The sequence below is a fragment of the Bipolaris oryzae genome (genome assembly GCF_000523455.1).
Source record: "Bipolaris oryzae ATCC 44560 unplaced genomic scaffold scaffold_27, whole genome shotgun sequence".
Classification (NCBI taxonomy): domain Eukaryota; kingdom Fungi; phylum Ascomycota; class Dothideomycetes; order Pleosporales; family Pleosporaceae; genus Bipolaris; species Bipolaris oryzae.
This window is the reverse complement of record NW_006911303.1, coordinates 72,964-92,363: the sequence shown is the minus strand read 5'-3', so window position 1 is coordinate 92,363 and position 19,400 is coordinate 72,964. Positions and strand designations below refer to the sequence as shown.

The 19,400-nt window shown below is 52.6% G+C and overlaps 8 protein-coding genes across 8 annotated transcripts; 3 read left to right on the top strand and 5 right to left on the bottom strand.

The window, feature by feature from the left end:
* Positions 1–968: 968 nt before the first annotated feature.
* On the top strand, positions 969–3,821 carry COCMIDRAFT_88317 (uncharacterized protein; the record flags this gene model as incomplete). The annotated part of the gene is made up of 4 exons (XM_007687243.1): positions 969–1,004; positions 1,086–1,154; positions 1,389–1,645; positions 1,691–3,821. 4 exons carry the CDS (start codon positions 969–971, stop codon positions 3,819–3,821), a joined length of 2,493 nt encoding a protein of 830 aa, XP_007685433.1.
* Positions 3,822–4,345: 524 nt separating this feature from the next.
* Positions 4,346–4,868, bottom strand: COCMIDRAFT_34447 (uncharacterized protein; the record flags this gene model as incomplete). Its single annotated transcript, XM_007687220.1, has 4 exons — positions 4,346–4,491; positions 4,557–4,628; positions 4,743–4,805; positions 4,865–4,868. The coding sequence occupies 4 exons, from the start codon at positions 4,866–4,868 to the stop codon at positions 4,346–4,348; spliced, it is 285 nt and encodes a 94-aa protein (XP_007685410.1).
* Positions 4,869–6,754: 1,886 nt separating this feature from the next.
* Positions 6,755–8,864, top strand: COCMIDRAFT_3010 (uncharacterized protein; the record flags this gene model as incomplete). Its single annotated transcript, XM_007687191.1, has 5 exons — positions 6,755–6,811; positions 6,866–6,994; positions 7,050–7,362; positions 7,455–7,965; positions 8,024–8,864. The coding sequence occupies 5 exons, from the start codon at positions 6,755–6,757 to the stop codon at positions 8,862–8,864; spliced, it is 1,851 nt and encodes a 616-aa protein (XP_007685381.1).
* A 230-nt stretch (positions 8,865–9,094) lies between these two features.
* COCMIDRAFT_88285 (uncharacterized protein) lies at positions 9,095–10,934 on the bottom strand (the record flags this gene model as incomplete). The annotated part of the gene is made up of 4 exons (XM_007687242.1): positions 9,095–9,381; positions 9,528–10,019; positions 10,154–10,527; positions 10,648–10,934. The coding sequence occupies 4 exons, from the start codon at positions 10,932–10,934 to the stop codon at positions 9,095–9,097; spliced, it is 1,440 nt and encodes a 479-aa protein (XP_007685432.1).
* Positions 10,935–12,194: 1,260 nt separating this feature from the next.
* On the bottom strand, positions 12,195–13,022 carry COCMIDRAFT_88423 (uncharacterized protein; the record flags this gene model as incomplete). Its single annotated transcript, XM_007687241.1, has 1 exon — positions 12,195–13,022. One exon carries the CDS (start codon positions 13,020–13,022, stop codon positions 12,195–12,197), a length of 828 nt encoding a protein of 275 aa, XP_007685431.1.
* Positions 13,023–13,678: 656 nt separating this feature from the next.
* Positions 13,679–14,947, bottom strand: COCMIDRAFT_34443 (uncharacterized protein; the record flags this gene model as incomplete). The annotated part of the gene is made up of 1 exon (XM_007687219.1): positions 13,679–14,947. The coding sequence occupies one exon, from the start codon at positions 14,945–14,947 to the stop codon at positions 13,679–13,681; it is 1,269 nt and encodes a 422-aa protein (XP_007685409.1).
* A 414-nt stretch (positions 14,948–15,361) lies between these two features.
* COCMIDRAFT_3006 (uncharacterized protein) lies at positions 15,362–15,910 on the bottom strand (the record flags this gene model as incomplete). Its single annotated transcript, XM_007687190.1, has 5 exons — positions 15,362–15,503; positions 15,552–15,642; positions 15,690–15,719; positions 15,775–15,801; positions 15,850–15,910. The coding sequence occupies 5 exons, from the start codon at positions 15,908–15,910 to the stop codon at positions 15,362–15,364; spliced, it is 351 nt and encodes a 116-aa protein (XP_007685380.1).
* A 1,279-nt stretch (positions 15,911–17,189) lies between these two features.
* On the top strand, positions 17,190–19,354 carry COCMIDRAFT_88466 (uncharacterized protein; the record flags this gene model as incomplete). Its single annotated transcript, XM_007687240.1, has 2 exons — positions 17,190–18,215; positions 18,266–19,354. 2 exons carry the CDS (start codon positions 17,190–17,192, stop codon positions 19,352–19,354), a joined length of 2,115 nt encoding a protein of 704 aa, XP_007685430.1.
* Between the last annotated feature and the right edge of the window lie 46 nt (positions 19,355–19,400).

Sequence of the window (19,400 nt, the reverse complement as noted above, 5' to 3'; positions counted from 1 at the left end):
ATTATTTGTTGAACGAGATCGACCCAAAGATACTCTAACGCGTATACAGGATGCACTGGTTGCACAGGGCTTAGCTAGCATTAGGCTCATTCACTCCCTGGTGCCCTAAAATAACGGTGCCGGGACGTCTTTCCGAAGACCTGATTCTGGATGAGGCAACGACCCCAATTAATCGGGTTGTTCAATAGGAAGCGTCTAGTAGAATAGTCTACGACAAACATAGCCACATGTGTAGTAAGGTTGATGCAGGCTTACAGTCCTCCATTTTGAACCGTCTTCCTTACACAGCATCTCACTATTTCGGGATACGTCTTGGAGCCTCCAAGAAGTTTCTATTCTTGTGATCATTTCCAATGGCCCGTCCTTCTGTTGTGCAACTGTATTCACTCTGACTTTATCTAGGCTGTAACACTGCATCTCACACCAGGTCCATTTCTAATTTTCGGCATGGAGTAGTGGGCCGTCTGGGCGCGCTCATCGACCTACCAAAGTCTCTCCGGGAAGCCACAACGGCATCGCCTCCAACTCGATGACTTGAGTTACAGCGCGATGATTCGAACATATGCGCAACGGTGCTATCCTGAGCTCAAATAGTTTGCAGTCGGAATAGGCTGAATAGTCGGCGCTGAAGTGCGCACTAGTCTTTGTAGTAGTACATCTTGCGCAGCTCCAATTATTGACTTCGAGATTCAAGAAATTCCACTGCCCATCCATCCATACTTATCACGCTCCGTGAGCAAGCATACACTCTCGGTGCGTTTATTTGTTTTCGGGGTCTACCGGTATGAATATTTAGCGTCTCTCGTAGGGCTTCAAGGATGCGAAGATTTGCTAGGATGTATGTACCGGATGATCCAATGAACAGGGGCACGGTGGGCTCACAACCTGATAGACAAAGACACTCGACCATATCGCAAATTCATCACTGATTTCGAACACCAATATCTTGTGAAGGGCCGACTCTCAACATGGCGATAGAAATGTGGGCGTTGAGCATCCTTCGTGTGCGTGCTAGAGACACAAACGGGTGAAAGCGGGGCCAGACTTAGACCCCACTGATGGCGTTGATGCTCGTCACCGCCTAGGCTTCACGAATTCACACACCAGGTGCTCAAAACCCGCAAATTTGCGAGATCGAGCACCCCAATCTGCATGTTTTGAAATGCGCTGTTGAGCGCGTCTTCTGCCACTATCTACTCCAATGTTGAATGTCGCCGTATCCCCGGAAACGGCGTTCGGCGACGCAAATCGTCCACTTTCCGTATGTTTTCAACATTGACTCGAGCCTAGCCCACATACCGCATGTACACTATCCCCACATCCTTCCCATATCCAAAGCTTTTGGTCCGAGTCGCCGATACCTGGAACCCTGCTAATCCGCCTTGAAGCTCCAATCACTCCCCAGTGAACTCCTCCAGCTTATTCTTGCCTACCTCGATACGCCCACGCTCAGGGACGTTGCCCTCGTCTCTCAAACGCTCCACCAACATGCGACCGATATCCTGTGGCAGAATGTATGCCTATCCGACCAGTGGACGCTACACAAAAAGGAAGAGGTAGACCAAATATGGTGTGACAGAGGGCGCGGAGAACCGGACGACCATGATGACACACCAATTATCCAGAAGTTGTATATACTGGCAACGTAAGTAAGGTCAAAGAAGTGCGACTAGTCTGCTAACACTTGCAGCAATCCCGCCATCGCATCCAAAGTCCAAGTTGTTACACATCGCTGCTATCTGCCTACCCCGAACATCTTCAGCGAACTTCCGCGAATGCGCTTCGACGCCGACAACCTCTCTCAGGACGAACGACTACACATCCTCCTCAGACTAGCCTTACGAAACCTGGTCAATGTACATACCCTAAGAATAATATATGGGCATTGGAAACTCACGAATGCGCTCGTCGCAGGCTTTCTTGACGAAAATCGTCCACGCAATGTACCGCTTCGCAAGCTCTGGCTGGAATGTTGCTGCTTTGAAAAAGACGCATTGTACTGGCTTCTACCACATAAGACAACTGGTCTAGAAAGCATCCGGCTACGTAGGCTCGGGAACGAAATGTTTGACTCGATACAAAGGCAACGCTTGAAGTTAATGGAATTCAAACTCTCAAGAGGCGGCCAGCGAGATTTTCCGATTCACAATGGGGCTGGCGGGTTCACCAGAACTACAGTCCGTACCATCGAGGAAGCACTGCCTACTCGAGGAATTCAGCCATCAACAGAAGATTACATCAGAAAGGGAAAGGCTTTCGATGCCGTCATGTGGGAAGAACTTCCAGAAATTAGAGAATACGTCGATGCGAATCCAGTGGAATTTGCACCTACAACATTTGGCCCGATTGCGCCTGATGTGAGACCTCCCTTGGAGTGGCTGATTGCATGTTCTGCATCTACTCTCACAAGTCTGAATTTGGACTGGGTACATTGGCGCCGCCGAGAAGAAAGCCCCAACCATCCTGTCAATTCTGAGCATTTCCTGTATGCGCTTAGTAAAATGCGATTTCCACAACTACGCGCGTTCCAAGTCAGGAATGCAGTCTTACCACTCACCAAGCTTCCCGATAACATCTACCTTCTGGAGGACACCTTTCTGGATTTCCTCGAGGCACACCCAAAGATCTTGTGTCTTGGTTGGCCAATAGATAAGGTCTACGGTCATACCAAGCCATCTGTTGATGTCCAGGCTCGATCGCAGAGGCTGGTTGCACATATGGCTACAATGCTGACGGATCTCCGGGTGGACGCACAACATGTAGGACCCGGCGAACCAGTCACAGACGAGTCTGGGACAATTGAAGGGTCTCAAGAGCGGACGCGTCGAAGAAGGTTCATCGCAGAGTTTGCTCCGCATATGCGGAAAGTAAAGCAGATCAAGATAGAAGGCGGAATACCACGAGACGAGAAGCGCGAGTTGATTCGAGCCCTCCACTGGTGTCCGCTCAAAAAGATTGTCATGATAGGCGGATCATTTCCCGCAGGAAACACATGGGGTGCAAGAGGCTACTCCCTCAAAGCCCTCGACCCAGGCCAAGACGGCTCCGACGTCTTCTATGCTCTCGAAAACGAAGATCTAGACGGCATGCTCGCCGCCTATCGCCGCGGCTTCCACAGACCCCTAGACTTCACCTTTGAGCCAAACTACGGCTGGCCACCGCAAGCCCCTCTCCTCCACACCATAGCCCTACACCACGCCTCGACCATCGAAGAACTCAAAATCTGCGGCTACAATGGCTGCCCCATTCTCTCCCACCCAACCCCCATCGCCAACCCCCTCCTCACCGGCCTCCGCTCCTTCGACAACCTCAAACAACTCGTTCTTTCCTTCTGGCTCCTCACCTGGCACGAAGATTCCTACCGCGACGCCGAAATCATACAGTCCTGGCTCGACACCCGCTCCCCATCTGCCACGGCACTCACAGTCGTCACGCCCCCGGCGTCACCCACTACCGATCAGCCCGTCGACCCAGGCCACTTTCCCAACTTCGGCTACCACCGTGCAGCCCCGCGTCCTCAGGAGTTTAATCGTTGGGCCGTCGCGCTCAAGACCAAGTTCTCGCCTTCGGCGCTGGCGTATCGTGTTGCGAGAGATATCGGACCGTACTTGAGTCCGCTGGCTAAAGAGAGGAAAGGCGGTGTTAGAGTTAGAGCGAGCTTCTGTCTAGGGGCGCATGAAGAGAGGAGAAGTGCAAGTGATATTTTCGATTTGGATATTAGGGTTGGCGTTGGGGATCAGGTGTTGGAGTTTGTGGGGCCTAGAGAGGAAGGGGAGACGGGGAGGTGGTGGAAGAAACTTGAGGAACGGCGGTGGTTTTGATGTGTGCTGGGTGAGAGTTGCATGGGCATTGTTATGGTTCAAATTTCTGACGGCTGTTGTTGCGAGCGGCGTGTTCTGGTTGGTACACGCCATGCGCATCATACAGCTGCTTCCGAGACAGTATGATTTCAAGTCTGCAAGATGCGTAAATGGGGTCAGGGTTGGCGGTCAAAAGGAGGCGTTTTTGTATATTTCCAGTCAATCAACAAACGACATAGCGTCAGCAGGTTCTGGCACGGCAGTTGGCTTGATTCATGCTTTCATTTCAAGACTTCATTCCGAGAGAACATGATGAAAATTTTCCGTAGTTGTGCCTCCAGAGCTATACGCTCAAACGGTCATGGCCATCCTCATTCGTCATGTAGGATGGACAAGCAACCGGGAGAGGGATGACAGAACGCCCCATGCCGAGCAATACCATTTGCTTGTAGAAGAACCCCGCTTTACGATCATGCACCCGTTCCGAATGGCCTTCATCGCGCCTCTACTCCTCCACACTTGACCCGCTCATAGTGTCGATTCGTTTACGAGGAGTTGACGGTGGGGCCCTTGGCGCCCTTGGGGGTACCGGTTTGGAATCCGTTGCTGAACTTGCGGTTGACGGTCTTGAGGTATCGCATGCGGCCGGTACCGGTGGTCTTCCTTCGCTTGGCCTTCTCGCCCCAGTTGACTGTCCTGTGTTAATTGCTTGTCTGGTTCGGTGTGTGCGCGCGTTTGCACTCTAGGTAAACGTACACTTGCGGGTCTTAGCAGCAGGGTAGCCGCATGAGGCGCAGGTGTGCTTCTGGATGTGAAGGGATCGGCGACCTGTAGATTTCCTGTCAGTCCTTGTGGCCAATGTCGTTCTTCTCTCTCTCTCTCAACAGCTCCAATCCAAGCAACTGCAAGTCCAGTGCCGTCTTCCAGGGAGGAATTACGTACCGCAACGCCTGCAGAGCGTGTGCGTCTTGTTGTGGCGCTTTCCGAAACTGGAGGTACCCTTCGCTATATCATAGTCAGTCTCCAAGCTCGAGGTCGAACGGGCATGTGGGAGCGCAGCGTACTCATTTTGGCTGGGGACTATTCACGATATTTGTCAGTAATTGGACAGCAACAGTGAATTTGGAGAAGGACATACCTTGTGACGCTGTTGTTAGTATCGGAGGGTGGTGTTGTCGCGAATTGTCGTGCGCTTTGGAGAAGTCTCGGGTAGCGAATTTCGAACATTGTGTGAGACTAGTCAATTTTGGCTTAGCGCGATTCATGCCAGAGCGCAACCAGCGAACAGCCTAAGGACTCACGCCAACATCATCACACAACGACCATCGACATCGGAGAAAGAAATACCAATATTTCCCATTGTTTCCCGCTCAAATCGCTCGCAGCTGCTAAATCCGTGTATGATTGAACTCTGTTCCAGCCAAGGCGGCACCCCACGCACCTACCTTGGGAAGATGGGAGGATAGCATACATACTGATGACATCTTCCACAAAACGTGCATATATTGCATCGATTGATTGAGCATGAAAGAAGCGCTGGCTTGAGTCTTGTTGCTAGAGTACCAAGCATACTTTACAAGGTTGAGGCTGTGCAGAGGGTACTAATCTACAACCACTAGGCTACACTTGCCATACTACATCAAGGACCCTGTCTCAGCTCTACTTTTCAAACATGTCACCATTGACTGGACGTATTGAAAAGAGTGCCTCGCTTGTACTAGCAATCTGTAGACTCTTGGATTGACCTGCAAGACGACATTGCAACAAACGCACGTGGGTAGACTTGATTGGATCAGAGCTTCATTTATGATGTGAAGAGCTGAATACGAAATTATGAAACGCATACCAAGAAGGCAGACTTGTGTTGCGCCTTGGACGCGTGGACTACCATCTAGGGAAGCCAGATGGGAATCGCCCCAAGACCCCCCCACACGGGATTCTAGGCTACCCAATCCAGCGTCGACTTCAGGAGGACTCGCGACAATCCTTGCACGTGTCCTGTCCGCAAGGTGATGCATGAATGGCATTTGCTCACAAGACTCTCCAGACTCCGTGTTACTGGTTGGTTACATCTGGTCCAGATCGTTTTCTGTACGCGGCCCAGTAGGTAGGTATCTGGCATTTTTGCACTAAAAACATATCTCAACGTCTGCAAGACCCGCAGACGTGAGGCCGCCACCAATACGCTCCTTCAACCAGACAGTCAAGCACAAGCCAGGACGGCTGGAGGGCACGGCATATTGTGACTCAGCACACCGGAAGCTGCTTACTCCCACGTGGAAGGTTTGAATTTCGGTGGCCATTCCGCTCCAAGGACTGACACACTCCTCATCCCCGTACTTATCAAAACCACCACAACGTCCCAATACAATGGTTCGTGGCACCGTGGATATGTCACGCCATTCCACGGCACATAACTCAATTGCACCCCTCAAACAGTACACGGGCTAAACGAGACACGAGGCGTGCCGTCATGTCGAGGTTGGCATGGGTGCCGTTCTGAGATGTTGCGTGTGCAGCCAATCAGGGACCAAAACGTGAGCTCGTGCTTGTCCCTGTGGTGCAACTCCGAAATGCTTCCCATCCAGCATTCACAGCTAAGCCTTATTGCTCGGCTTCTACTGTCATTCTGGCTTGGCTCCCTCGGCCTTCTCTACCAATTGGTGTCCAGCGGGATGGCATTTGGACGTCTGGTCCAACCTGGTCTCGCCCCTTCGGCATGGACCTCGCGTTCGCAATGTCCCTGCAGTGCCATGTTGGAGCATGCTCATGCTATACTTATTGACTCGCTTGCGATTCCATGCGACAGTCGATCGCCGAATACCTCCGGCTTACTTCCATATACTGCGAGGTGGCCAGCCTGATCCATTCGTTGTCGTCGCGTCTACTCGTATGAGTGCTCTTTGGTTTTGAAGGTCAATTTTCTTCCAGAGTCCTCGCTTTGACTGCCAGTCATGCCATCTTTCGGACGTACTGGAAATGCGGCGTACCGAGATGTCCCTGGCGTCTATGTAAGTACTGATCGACACAATCTGATACCACGGCCTTACTAATGGGGCTACCAGACTCACATTGCAGACCCCAATGAGCGCCGGCGCATGGCCCTCGCTGAGGTGGATAAAGCACCCTTCGGATGGTACCATGTGCGCCTGGCCGTGGTCACTGGCATAGGCTTCTTCACAGATGCTTACAGCGTACGTCTAAAAATGAAACCGCCCATACAGACATAGGGCTAACGGCTATCTCCAGTTGTTCGCAATCAATCTCACAGTCATATTGCTAGGCATTGTGTATTGGCAAGATGCAGACAGCCGTGGTGTCATGCCTCATAATGCCGATACAGCCATCAAAGTTGCCACGTCCGCCGGCGCAATCTTTGGGCAGTGCGTCTTTGGATACTTGGGCGATTATCTTGGACGAAAAAGAATGTACGGCGTTGAGCTCATGATCATCATCGCAACGACCCTTGCGCAATCACTTTGTGGAGAATCGGCTACCCTGTCAATTGTCGGTGTTCTGATCTTCTATCGCGTAATCATGGGAATTGGTGTGGGTGGCGACTGTAAGTTTGATTTGCGGTCTTTTTTCCCAGCTCTAGAATCTCTGATTGGAATTGGCTATGTAGGTTCGTAGAAACGCTAACAACCATTCTAGATCCCCTCAGTGCTGTCATCACAGCTGAATTCGCCAGTACGCGCTACCGAGGAGGCATCATAGCCGCTGTCTTTGCAATGCAAGGCCTCGGGCAGTTGGCTTCGGCACTGGTAACACTCATAGTGGTTGTCATTTACAAAGACCATCTCGTCATAGCAACAGGGGTCGGTGAATGCGTAGGAGAATGTGCAGTGCACGTAGACAAGATGTGGCGCATCATCATTGCATTCGGCGGCATTCCCGGCTGGTTCGCCTTGTACTACCGATTGACAGTTCCCGAGACACCAAGATATACATTTGATGTGCTGTACGATGTCGAGAAGGCCTCTGTCGACGCAAGAAAGTATCGCTATGGCAAGCAAGGAAACGAGGTCGATCCCGTAACCCAGGCCCAGGCCCGCAGCGAAATGGCCAAGTACAAGACCCCGCGACCCTCTTTGGGAGAATTATTCCGCTTTTTCTCGCAAAAGCGTCAAGCCATTCGGATCTTTGGAACCTCAATGTCTTGGTTGTACGGCTCCCTCAGCCTCACCCCCATCCTAACATCTCACCAACTAACCACCCTCTAGTTTTCTCGACCTCGCATTTTACGGCCTAGGCTTCAGTTCCGCCTCTCTCATGGCCATTATGGGTTTCGAGCAAGGTGACAACCTCTACATGTACCTCCGCAACACCGCCACCGGCCAAATCGTGCTCATCTGCGCCGGCGCCCTCCCCGGCTACTGGCTCACCGTCTTCACCGTCGACAAACTCGGTCGCAAACCCATTCAAATCACCGGCTTCGCCATCCTAACAGTAATATTCTGTGTCCTGGGTTTTGCATGGCAACATCTTACAAAGAAGCACTTACTGGCTCTCTACGTCCTCGCTCAGTTCTTCTTCAACTTTGGTCCAAACGCCACCACGTTTATCACCCCCGCGGAAATCTTTCCCACACGAGTACGCAGTACGGCGCATGGATTCAGCGCGGGCATGGGAAAGCTAGGAGCCGTATTTGCACAGATATTCTTCGCGCCCATGATTAAAAGGGGTGCTACCCATGATAACCCCACACCTTGGATCCACGGCGTCATGCAGATTTTCGCTCTCTTCATGTTCCTCGGCATGCTGACGAGCTTTCTTGTTCCTGAATCTAAACGTGCGAGGTTGGAGGAGCTGGCGGGCGAGAAGGATGATGTGTATGAGTTGCAGGCGAGTTTGTGGCGGAGAGGCGGTGTTGCGGGGGCTACGGGCATTGCCAGTGGAGGCGATGCGGAACACGCGCTGGGGAACTCGACAATTGTGGTTGCGAGGGGGAGTGGGAGCATGTGGAGTGCGGATAAGGGGTCTGAGAGTGGGGGGAGGGAAGGCGATGGGGAGAAGGGATGGTGGCGGCATAAGCATAGTGAAGGATATGGGTATGCTGTTTGACGGCTCTTGTAAAATATGTATTATTCAAGTTTGAAATTTGCCCCTTTTTGCTTTCTGATTCCCCTAAGTCGTGCGCCTTACCCATGTTTTTTTTTTCTCGTCATGTTGAATCCCTGTATGTACTTTTCAACCCAATATATGCAAATACCCAAATATGTAAAAATGAAACAACGGAAATTTCCAACTCCCCCAATATGCAATCCATTCACCATACCAAAAAAAACCACTCCTTATACTTTCCACCCACTTTTCTGCTTCCTGACCACCATAGCCCACAAAACGACCAGAGTTCCCGTTCCCAGGAGAAGAAAAACACCGCTCCACAACTGCACGCCGATAAAGTTTGTCCGACCATTTTCCCTCTTGATCAGCGCACCGGCAATCGGCGCGCCAATAAGCGTAGCCACGCTACTTGCACTCCACGACATACCGAGCCGGGTACCCAAGCGCGACATATCCGTAGTGATACTTGCGAATGCCGCTGCAGGCAAAGTGACGAGACCCGCCGAAAAGAAGCCTGAGCGTGATGAAGAAGAAAAAAATTAGCAAAGTGAATTTCGTCTTTCTCCCTTCCCCTCACCCCGAGGCAAGAAAAAAAAGGAAAGAAGAAGAAGAAGGAGAAGATGGAGAAGGGGAAGGGAAAAAAAGAAATTGAACACATACCCCACAAGATACTAAAAGCCCTAAAACTCTTCTGATCCTCAATCGCCAACCAACTCATAGCCAAAATGGCACTGCACGTCGAACACAGCGCCCACGTTACAATGGGACCCATGTAATGCGCCAAGAACCCCACGCTGAGTCTCCCAAAGAAGCTGCCTGCAATAGCCATGACGAGCATGTACAAGGCGGTGCGCTCGTCGGCGCCGAGGCGCTCGCGGGCGTACGTGGGGATGTAGAAGTAAGGGACGTTGTAGCCGAGGAAGACGGTGAAGGAGGCGAGAGTGAACATGAGGAAGAGCGAGTCGTGGAGGGCGGATTTGTCGAAGAGGGCACGGCGCGCGCGGGGCTTGTTGAGCCAGGCGGAGCCTGAGAGGAGGGCGGGGATGGAGAGGAGGGCGGTGACGAGGGCGACGAAGCCGAGGGAGCGGATGGCCCAGGGGAAGGAGATGCGGTGGACGAGGTTGTTAAACATTGTTATGTAGATGATTGCTCCTTTTTGGTTGTTAGTATATGTCGGTTTATGTTTCTTGTCCTTTCTTCTTCTTCTTGCCGTTGTATATGTGACTTGTGCATGGGGGGATTTTTTGAAGGTATAAAGATGGGATAGATGGATGGGAAAACCTTACCAACTGCAATCCCGCTCATGACGATGCCCAGTGCAACGTTTCTTTTCTTGTCAAACCACACACCTACCATGGCCAAACTGGGGATGTACAGTAGTCCTGCGCCCAAACCCATGCATATACCCTGGCTGAGGAAGACTTGCCAGTATGTGGTTGATAGACTTAACATCATGACACCGAATACGACGAGGAAGTTGCCGATGAGGAGCATGGAGCGGAAGTATCCCATGTCAAACAGTGGGCCGGAGAGGACGCCGACAAGGATTAGAAGGCAGGCTTGCGTTGTGCCGATCCATGATATGGCGGAGGCTGTGGAGGAGGACAGGAGCGAGGTGCGGTAGTAGGACTGGAATGCGCCGTATGTTAAGGTGAAACCCCTACAAGTAAATCATGTTGGTAAGTATTCAAGTTCATATTTGTGTATGATGTTTCGAAACATGATGCTTGGTGTATTGGGAGGAAACCAGGGATGATGCTAGGGATTGAAATGGACGCACCAGATGTTCATGTAGATTAGGAAGCCGCCTAGGACTTTGAGCCATGCGTGGAGTCCACCGTCGGGGGCAGGTGGCAGGCCGGATTCGGCAGTGAGTGTTGAGCGTGCATCTAATTGCGCTTCTTTGTCTGGTACCATACTGGTGCTTCCTGTTGCGTCTCGTTCGTCATGTTGCTCGACTACCTCCTCGCTGTGGTGTTCAGATGAAGTACAGCTGTATTCGTCTTGCGACACAGCCTTGTTATCGATGATGGGTTCCTTGTCCCTGACTATCGAATGCGACGTCATCTGGACGTTTTCGCAAACTTTCCTCTTTCGTTTTTTTCGCTTTTTCCCTTCTATCTTGATGCAGTTTTCAAAATGGTATTTTTCCAGCAACTGTGGGGGTGTGTTTCGAGTCTACCAAAGGAACTATCCCGACTCAAGACATTCCAAGCTATTGCAGGTGACCTAGGCTGGAGCCAATATTTAAACACAAGCGCTCTCTTGATAAAATAGAGCCTGTGAGAAGGACATCGGTGTGCAGGGATGGAAATCGAGTTCGGAACAAAGAGAGAGAGAGTGTAGTCCGGTATGCGGAATAACATCATATGCGGAATAAACACATCATGTGCGGAAATGCAGCCGTTGTCTAGAGTGACCCACAAATGTTCTAGCGTATGCGTATGTGCTCGTCATCCTTGGGAGTAGCTAAGCCTCTTCCTCTTTGGTTGCGTTGGCATGTCTGGGTGCGGGACGAACGGCAGCTGCCGAGGTCGGAGTAATGGTAATGCAGTGACTAGAGCCTACACGTGACCTACGGCAGAGGAAGTAATGAAAGGTATTTGACAAGCTCCTTGTACAGCAAACATCCATCATTGGTTCATTGGTGTCAGCCGCAATTGCGTGTTACGGCACTACTATACGCAACTATAAGGGCCGATTATCAGCAAGTCATGTTAGAGTTTGTACCAATTTGAATGGGTAAAAGAGCCGCATACAAGTCCAGATCATTCCACCGCCGCACCATCATGTAAAAATAACTCCTTATTGCCGCCCGGCAATGAGGGTTCATGCCGTGTCCTGAGCGACCGGCGTACATCATTACTAGACATTTGTGAATATACGCTCGATTTGAGCTAGTCTTGATTATTGGTATAGCGGAACGTATCCGGCTTTGAAATGTCAAACGCCATATGCTGTCAATGGAGCCCCATTTATCTTATGGCGTACTATTGTTTTCTCATGGCAGCTGATCGCTACCTCTGCAACTTAAAGAGAGGAGCTCCAAGCTTGGCGATCTACAAGTAGTGAATCGCGAAGTGGCAATGAAACGTCCGAGTAGAGAAATCAGCTTTCAATTGATATATCCGTCAAGTGTTTGAGAAATCGACAATCGCAGTTCGTCCGGCAGTCTGTAAAGTATAGCCCGCAAGAAATGTTACACAACCGCGCCGGTGCTGTGCAAGCTGCCTAGCTGGGTCCGTTCGCGGGATCGAAGCTTTGTCCAAGTTGCTCCTTGGGCGCTCCTGCACCAATCCAAGAAAATCATCACCGCTGTTTCGAAGCTCAAGCAGCTGGCTTCGCGAACTTGGCTTTCCTGGCCTCTGCCGCGGCCCGGTCCTTCTCGCTCATCCAGTTGTTTCCTCCTCCACCGCCACTCTTGTTTTCGCTACGACGATCATCCCGACCATCCCTGTTCCGATTATCCCGACGTCCTCCCCGGCCTCCAGTACGTCCAGATTCGCGGCGCTTGTTGCTAGCAGCGTCATCGCCGCCTTCGCGCCCACGCTTTTGACGGCGTTCTGGCAGAGCCTCGTCAAGACCCTTGGGTGGCCCAACCTCTCCAAATTTCTTGGCCCTTTCCAACTTCTTAAGACCTTCATCGTCTTCGAATTTTGTGCCGAACTTGAGGGCGCGCTTCTTGCGCTTCTCGATCTCTTCGTCAAGGTTCGTTGCGGCAAGGCCTCTTGAATAGTCAGGAGCGGGCTCTTCCTTCTTCTCCTCTGGCTCGGTCTTGGCGGCTCCGTTCACAGTGCCTTCAGCCGGGGCGTCTGCAGTCAGGTCGTCGGTCTTGGCGGGATCGATATCGGCTACTTGGTTCGGTACTGCTTGCGGGTTTGGTGGCTGGCCCTCACCTCCGGCCTTTTCGACAGTCTCTTTGTTGGAAGTGACGGTCTCAGCAGGCGCTGCTGTCGCAGGCGCAGGCGCCGCAGCAGCTTCGTCGTCATCCCAGTCGATCTCATCTTCTGCGCCTGCAGCAGGCTTCGCGCTGGCCTTCTCGTCGTCTTTCTGTAAGCGCTCGACCATCTCGGCCTTCTTGCCAGTGTGAGGTAGCTTGCGCTCTTTGAGGAGCGCTGACAGCTCGTCGTTCTTCATCTTCGCGTATTCCGTCATGGCTGCGCGAGGATTGGGCTGTGTAGGTAACGTAGTAGGCTTGACGCGACGCGAATAGGGACGCGTAAAGGGGAGGTGACGAAGCTCCCCAAAAGTCGTAGGGAAGTGTGCGCAAATTAGTTAACGGTGATAGGCACGTCGATGAGGAGAGAAGAAGAAAAAGTGAAAGTGCGAAAGGCGTTTGATGAAGGTGTTGCTGGTCGAGGTTGAAACAATGATTGTGTACGAGGTGGCCGTGGATCGATTGAGTGGAGCTGCGACCATTCAAGCTAGTCTGCTTTCGGTGCCCCGCATCTACCAATTGCTTTTCTCCAACTCTGTTGTTTCAGGTTAGAGTTCACAACAATGGACAATGCTTGCAATGAGAAATGCCTCAAAGAAACATGCACATCCTGGTGTATCTTCTGGAAACGCAAGTATGATTTTCTGGGGGGGCTATAGTTGCAGTCTATCCAGGTATGAGTGCATATGCATAGAAGTAAGCCTAAGGTCGTTAGACCTGATTTTGCCAGTTACAAAAAGCACTTGGAGAAGCAAGGTTAGGACTGCAGGTACGCAAACTGAACCATTGGGCTGATACATAGCCGGTGATATGAAGCTTTTTGTGCTTATTCCATCGTTGCTCGCCGGTACGGGTCAAGATCGACAGTTTATCTTTATCTGGTCACAGCAGTCCTTGCTCTCTTTCGCGACCAATTAGCATTCTCAAGTGTGCTCGTGGCTCTGTGAACATCTTCCAGCTTGTGCTTGCCAGGAGAAATTCTATCTCCCGAGTATGTAGCTGATGGCCAATGGTCATTATTCCGCTTGTTGTTGGTAACCGTTTTGTCTGCTCGCGTCACACTTGAAGGCTCTGAACGAATTGTATGACTGCTCATATGCGTACCACCCTGCATCAATGCCATGTTCAGCGCCATTGACGTCACAGCGTTTTCTTTGTGGCCGCTTTCATCATCTTTAGTTTTCTGCACCCCATAGGGCTGTGTGCCGAGATTGGACAGATGCTTCGCCTTCTGAATGAGGAGGCTGACTTTGTCTTCATGAGGCGTCTCCAGTTGCGTAGTGGTAGCCGCACGAGTTGACTCGGGCGTGTTCATCTCCTCAATCCGGCTACTGGTTTTATCTTGGGAGCATGGGTATTGTGTATCTGTGGCACACGGTTGGACAAGGGCTTTGTTTGGTTGCTGCTGAGAGTTGATCACCTGCTGTTGCACGTCCATCTTCTTCTGCCACTCCCACTCACTCTTGCGCACCTCTGCCAACCATGCTTCATCAAGAAGATTATTAATCGTGTTTTGGTGCACTTGCTCGATTTCGCGATCGAAATCCAGTTGTGCATTGAGATCTTTGATCCGCTGGTCCTCGGCTGTTTGAATGGCACGGACGACTTTGTTGACTGTACCTCGCCACTCCTTTACATATTTCACCAGCTTTAGAACACTCACGCTGGCTCCTCCAAGGGCATGCTCGTCTACAGATTTAACGACTGCATCCATGTTGTCTGAAAGGTCTTGAAGCGGATCGTATGGTGCTGCTGAGGTAGACTCAGAACTGCTACCAAGGTCATTGTAGGAGCGTGCTTTGCTTGCAGAATTTGGCGCCCAGGTGGTGGTCGGAAAAAGTCTTGGCTTGAATTTGATCGCCGCAGGCTTCGCAAAAGGTATGATCAAGGAACCGGGTTTTTGCAGGGGCTTTCTTGGCGCCTTCCCTTCGTGTTGGCCGCGAACTGCCTCGGTGGCTTTTTGTTTGAGTGGACCATGATTCCGTACACCCTTGCTCAGCTTGTTGATATTGTCACTATCGTTTTCGCTGTCGCTCCTAGGTGTGGAGTGGAACAAGTCACGTCTAGTGAGACCTGGGCGAGGGCTGTGAGTGGTGGGGGATTTGTGTGAACCAGACGTCTCGTTTCCAGAAAAGAAAGACATTTTCCAGATGAGTATCCTTTGCTGGAGGGAATGAACGGCTAGGCGAAGTCACAAGTTGGTTGCGCAGGCTTTGGTGGCTTTTGCAGCGATTGTTGTAGGCTCAGACGAGAGCCAGTACAACATACAAACGAGAGGCGGGGCGTGGGATACATGTCCAGGTGCAGTGATGAGTGAGCCAAGGGTCTACAGCGCAGTGATATTCTCTAGGTTCACGGTGAACACTAACTGTGAAGCCAGTACCAGACAAACCTTTTGTGTGCGAACCTCTGCAGTTGCTGCATTTTGGCTGCACTGTCAAGAGCAGCTTTGCTACGTATCATACAAGCCTATGTAATTTTCATCTCCAATCATAGTTGATTTTACAACTGTGAAATCTTCCAGCATCTGCCACGGATGGTGCGGGCAATCTAAAATCTAGTTCTTCTCATTGCGAGCGACGCGTGGGTATTGGAAGCTCCTGGGAAGGATCATAGGCCTGCGGCTGGCGCTGTTAAAGGCCTGTGTAGCAATCGGAGAACTTTCTGTGCGGATCGTGGTGCCAATGGCCATGAAGAAGCTGGTAGGACGTCAGCGCAAAAGAGACTGTAAGGCGGGCGATGCATACCCAAAGGTCGCGGCTGAGCCCATCATGTATTGGCCGAGTGTTCTTAGCATTCCATTTGGTCCTGGGCCGAATCGAACAATGTTGGTGAATCCTAGGACTGTCAGAAGTGGTGCGGGGGACATTGACGGCTGTGCGAACCAAAGATGAAGCCAATGATCAGACCGACCGCTGGACATGCGTTAGGGCGCTTGAATCTTTCATGTGTGGGTGGGGAGAAGCGTACATCCACCCATCATGCCACCCATCTTGACTGCATGGTGTTAGACGTTTTCAAGCAGATGCGAGCACGGGAGCATACGCTTGTCAAGCGTGGAAGGGCCATGGGCGCCCTGAGGCATGGATCCGACTGGAACGGGCATTGCGAGGGCGATGCGAAGGACTGCGGGCGAGAGAGAGAGAGAGGGTGGGCGCGAGGGGAGGCAGAAGTGGGTTGGCAGCTGCAGTGACGGTCCCGCATTGAAGCTTGCACTTGGACTTGCCCTGGCCGCGGCTCCAGCACCAGCACCAGCACCAGCAGCACCAGCGCCAAGCAGACACGACCCAAGTCCGGGGAAAGTACAACCGTAGGATGCCCAAAGCAGCTAGCTGTCTATGTAGTCCATGTACGAGGACGTATGTATGTATGTATGTAGGTGGTATGTATGCATGTATTTTTATCACTGTGTGCTATTACGTAGTTGCGCATGTGCTGCAGAGTACGCAGCACGAGTAAGTGCTCTACTGATAGCCCGTCCGGTGGGAGATGAAGAGGGCTGCCGGTGGCCAAGCCCTTTGGCCCACGCAGCCGCCAGTCTTGCCAGTCCAGTCAGGACTTCACGCACACAGGCGCACACAGGCACACCCTGGCCCGGGGCACGTGACCACTGTACAAGCCCCCTTCACGGGCGGCAGCGTGAAATGAGGCCAAAATGGTTTCGAGGCCCGTCCGGTGTTTCGCGTGTAGTTTGCAGTTGCAGAGAACAAGTGCCTCGCCCACTCCAGGCCTGTCGTGTCCCATCTCGGTGTCTTTGCCGTGTCGTTGTTTCGAAGCGGCCGTCTTCTCCACGCCCGCATCACGCCTGTGCCTGCGCCGTCGCCTCGCCCATCTGGCCACTAAAGCAGTGCAGTGAGACGAGCCCGACGACACCTCCTGCTCTCCCCAAGCCGCCATCCATACCGCCCTCCCCCACCACCGCCCATCCACCAGCCCGGCCCACCCAACAGAGACGCTGTTGCTGTGCTGCGTGCCCCCGTTGCAGCCTTGCGAAGCACTGCACCATCGCTCTCCGACACCCACACACTCGCACGCCCACACACGCCTCTATACACCCACCCACCCATCCGCCCGCCACACGACCCCCGACCCCCGACAGCTCTGCGCGAGTGCCTCCCGCCGCGACGCATGAGTGCCTGAGCGACTTGTGCCCCCGTCGTGCCCTCGTTGCTTGTTTGGCGGCCTGTCACGCTGCTGTCGCGCCGCTAAAAACGGAGACCACGGGAAGCGTGCAGGAAAAGTGACGCTGGACTCTGTAAACACAACTTCGCCCTGCCATCCCCACCACCTCGCCAATGACGGCAGTCGCGCCCCCCGTCAACTACCAGAACATCAACCGCCAGGCATGGACCGCTGAGGGCGTCTCCAACGGCGGTGCCATCTTCATGCCGCGGAAGAGTGCACAGCGCTCAAACTCGTCGTCGAGCCTGTCGTCACAAGCATCTGCATCCTCCACCCTCTCTGCCTCGTCATCCTCATCACACCCAAACGGTACCGCCCCCCTCAACGCCGCCGACTGGGCTGCCACCCGCAAAGCAAAAGCCCCAAAGGGACTATGGCCCGCAACAAAGACTGAGCCCATCGCAGGAATCACCGCAGCACGAACACAGCCCATCGCTTCCGCAGGCCCTGGTTCCTCGGCCGCCTCGGCCATGAGCGCCCTCCAGGCCCCCTCTGCAATGGTCCCCTCGCAGCACAATGGCCCTGGCCAGGCCCAGCAACAGGCCAACGGCGCACAGCGGGCACAGGGCCAGGAGAGCACCGCCGTCCTGCACCTCGTCCCCATGAACGGCACGTTTGAGCGCAAGACCATCACCGTCCCCTTCTTCCCCGACGTCCTCCGCATCGGCAGACAGACCAACAACAAGACGATACCCACCCCGCTCAACGGATACTTCGACTCAAAGGTTCTCTCGAGACAGCACGCCGAGGTTTGGGCAGACCGCCAGGGCAAGATATGGATCAGGGATGTCAAGTCGTCCAATGGAACCTTTGTCAACGGCTCCCGCTTGTCACAAGAGAACAGAGACTCGGAGCCGCACGAGCTACGCGAATCAGACATGCTGGAACTCGGTATCGATATTGTCAGCGAAGACCAAAAGACCATTGTGCACCACAAGGTCGCAGCACGCGTTGAACATGCCGGCATATATACCCGCTCGAGTAGTGAGATGATGGACCTCAATTTTGGCGAACTCGAAGGATCCCAAATGTCAAACATGATGGGCGGCGGCAACCAACAGCAAATGCCGGGTATGCGAGGTCGCACGGGCAGTCAGAGTTCCATGAACGGCCAACGGCTCCAGGGTCCTGGTGCCATGCCCAACTACACAAATGGCCTTCCACAACCCCGCCATCCTAATTTCTGGTTGCAGCCTATAACAATGGAACAGGTAGTCAAGAAGCTCAATGTGAGTCCAACTTGAGAAACATCCTTTCTTGATGTTGCTAACAAAACTAGACGGAGATTAAAGCTGCCAAGCAACAGTCGCAAGATCTCCAACAAGCCCACCAATATATCAATGCTATCCTTTCCGCAGACCCCAAGAAGGAAACAACTTCCAAGGCATCTTCCATCAACCAAGTCAAGATCTCCCCAATAAAGGATAACAGTCTAAAGGCTAGGTTCTCAGACCCACCAGCTCCTCCGCCACAACAGCCTTTGCCTGAGAAACCCGACGTTGCATCTTCCCTTAAGAGGTCAGACACTGAGCGCGCCAAGACCGGCTCGCCTGTACGCTCCGACCCGCAATTGTCTTCGCTCACCGAAGCCTTGACCAATGCCAAGAAGGAGATTGAACTGCAAGGCATGCGGTTACGCGATCTGGAGACTCTGTTGAACGAAGAGCGCCGCGCAAGAGAAGACGCTGAGGAGCGAGCAGCTCGTCTCGAGCGCGAGACGAACAGGGACCACAGTGATGCTGAGACTGTAGTAGGAGAGGATGACTTGGAAAAAATCGACCCGACTGAGCCAGAGCACGAAGAGCCTACTGGTTTGGAGAATGGAAGTCCTGTCCCTCCATCTGCCGATGACACTGCAGCGCGGCTGCAGTCTCATCTCGACCTTATGATGTCCGAAATGAATGAGATGAAGCAGCAGATGGAGCGCTACCGCGAGCGAGCCGAAAGCGCAGAAGCCAACAGCAAGTCGCTAGCAGAGATGATCGAAAACATCAGAAAGGACAATGCAAAGGCCGCCAGTAAGGACGCTCTCTGGCGAAGCAGAAATGACGCTGCATCTGCAAAACCCGACGTAAAGGCCGATGCTGATGTCAACGAGGCTGAAGAGGGCGAAATTACCATTATCCGAGAAGAAGATCTTGGCGACGATGGCCCAGAAGCGTCACTTCCTGCGCAGAGCCAACAAAATGGGCATGCCGTTGCGCAGAACGGCTCAAAACAGTCTGGGAAATTGACCGCCTTGGTCGCTCATAGGCTAGATCGAGATTCCATGTATTATGGTGGTCCGGTCGGAGCCATGGTGACGGTCGTTGCAATAGGTGTAGCCGTCATGGCCATGCTTAATCAATACCCCAAGGGCGAGCGTTGAGTAGACGAGTACAGGATGGAGTTCTGCTGCCCTACCGGAAGAAGCT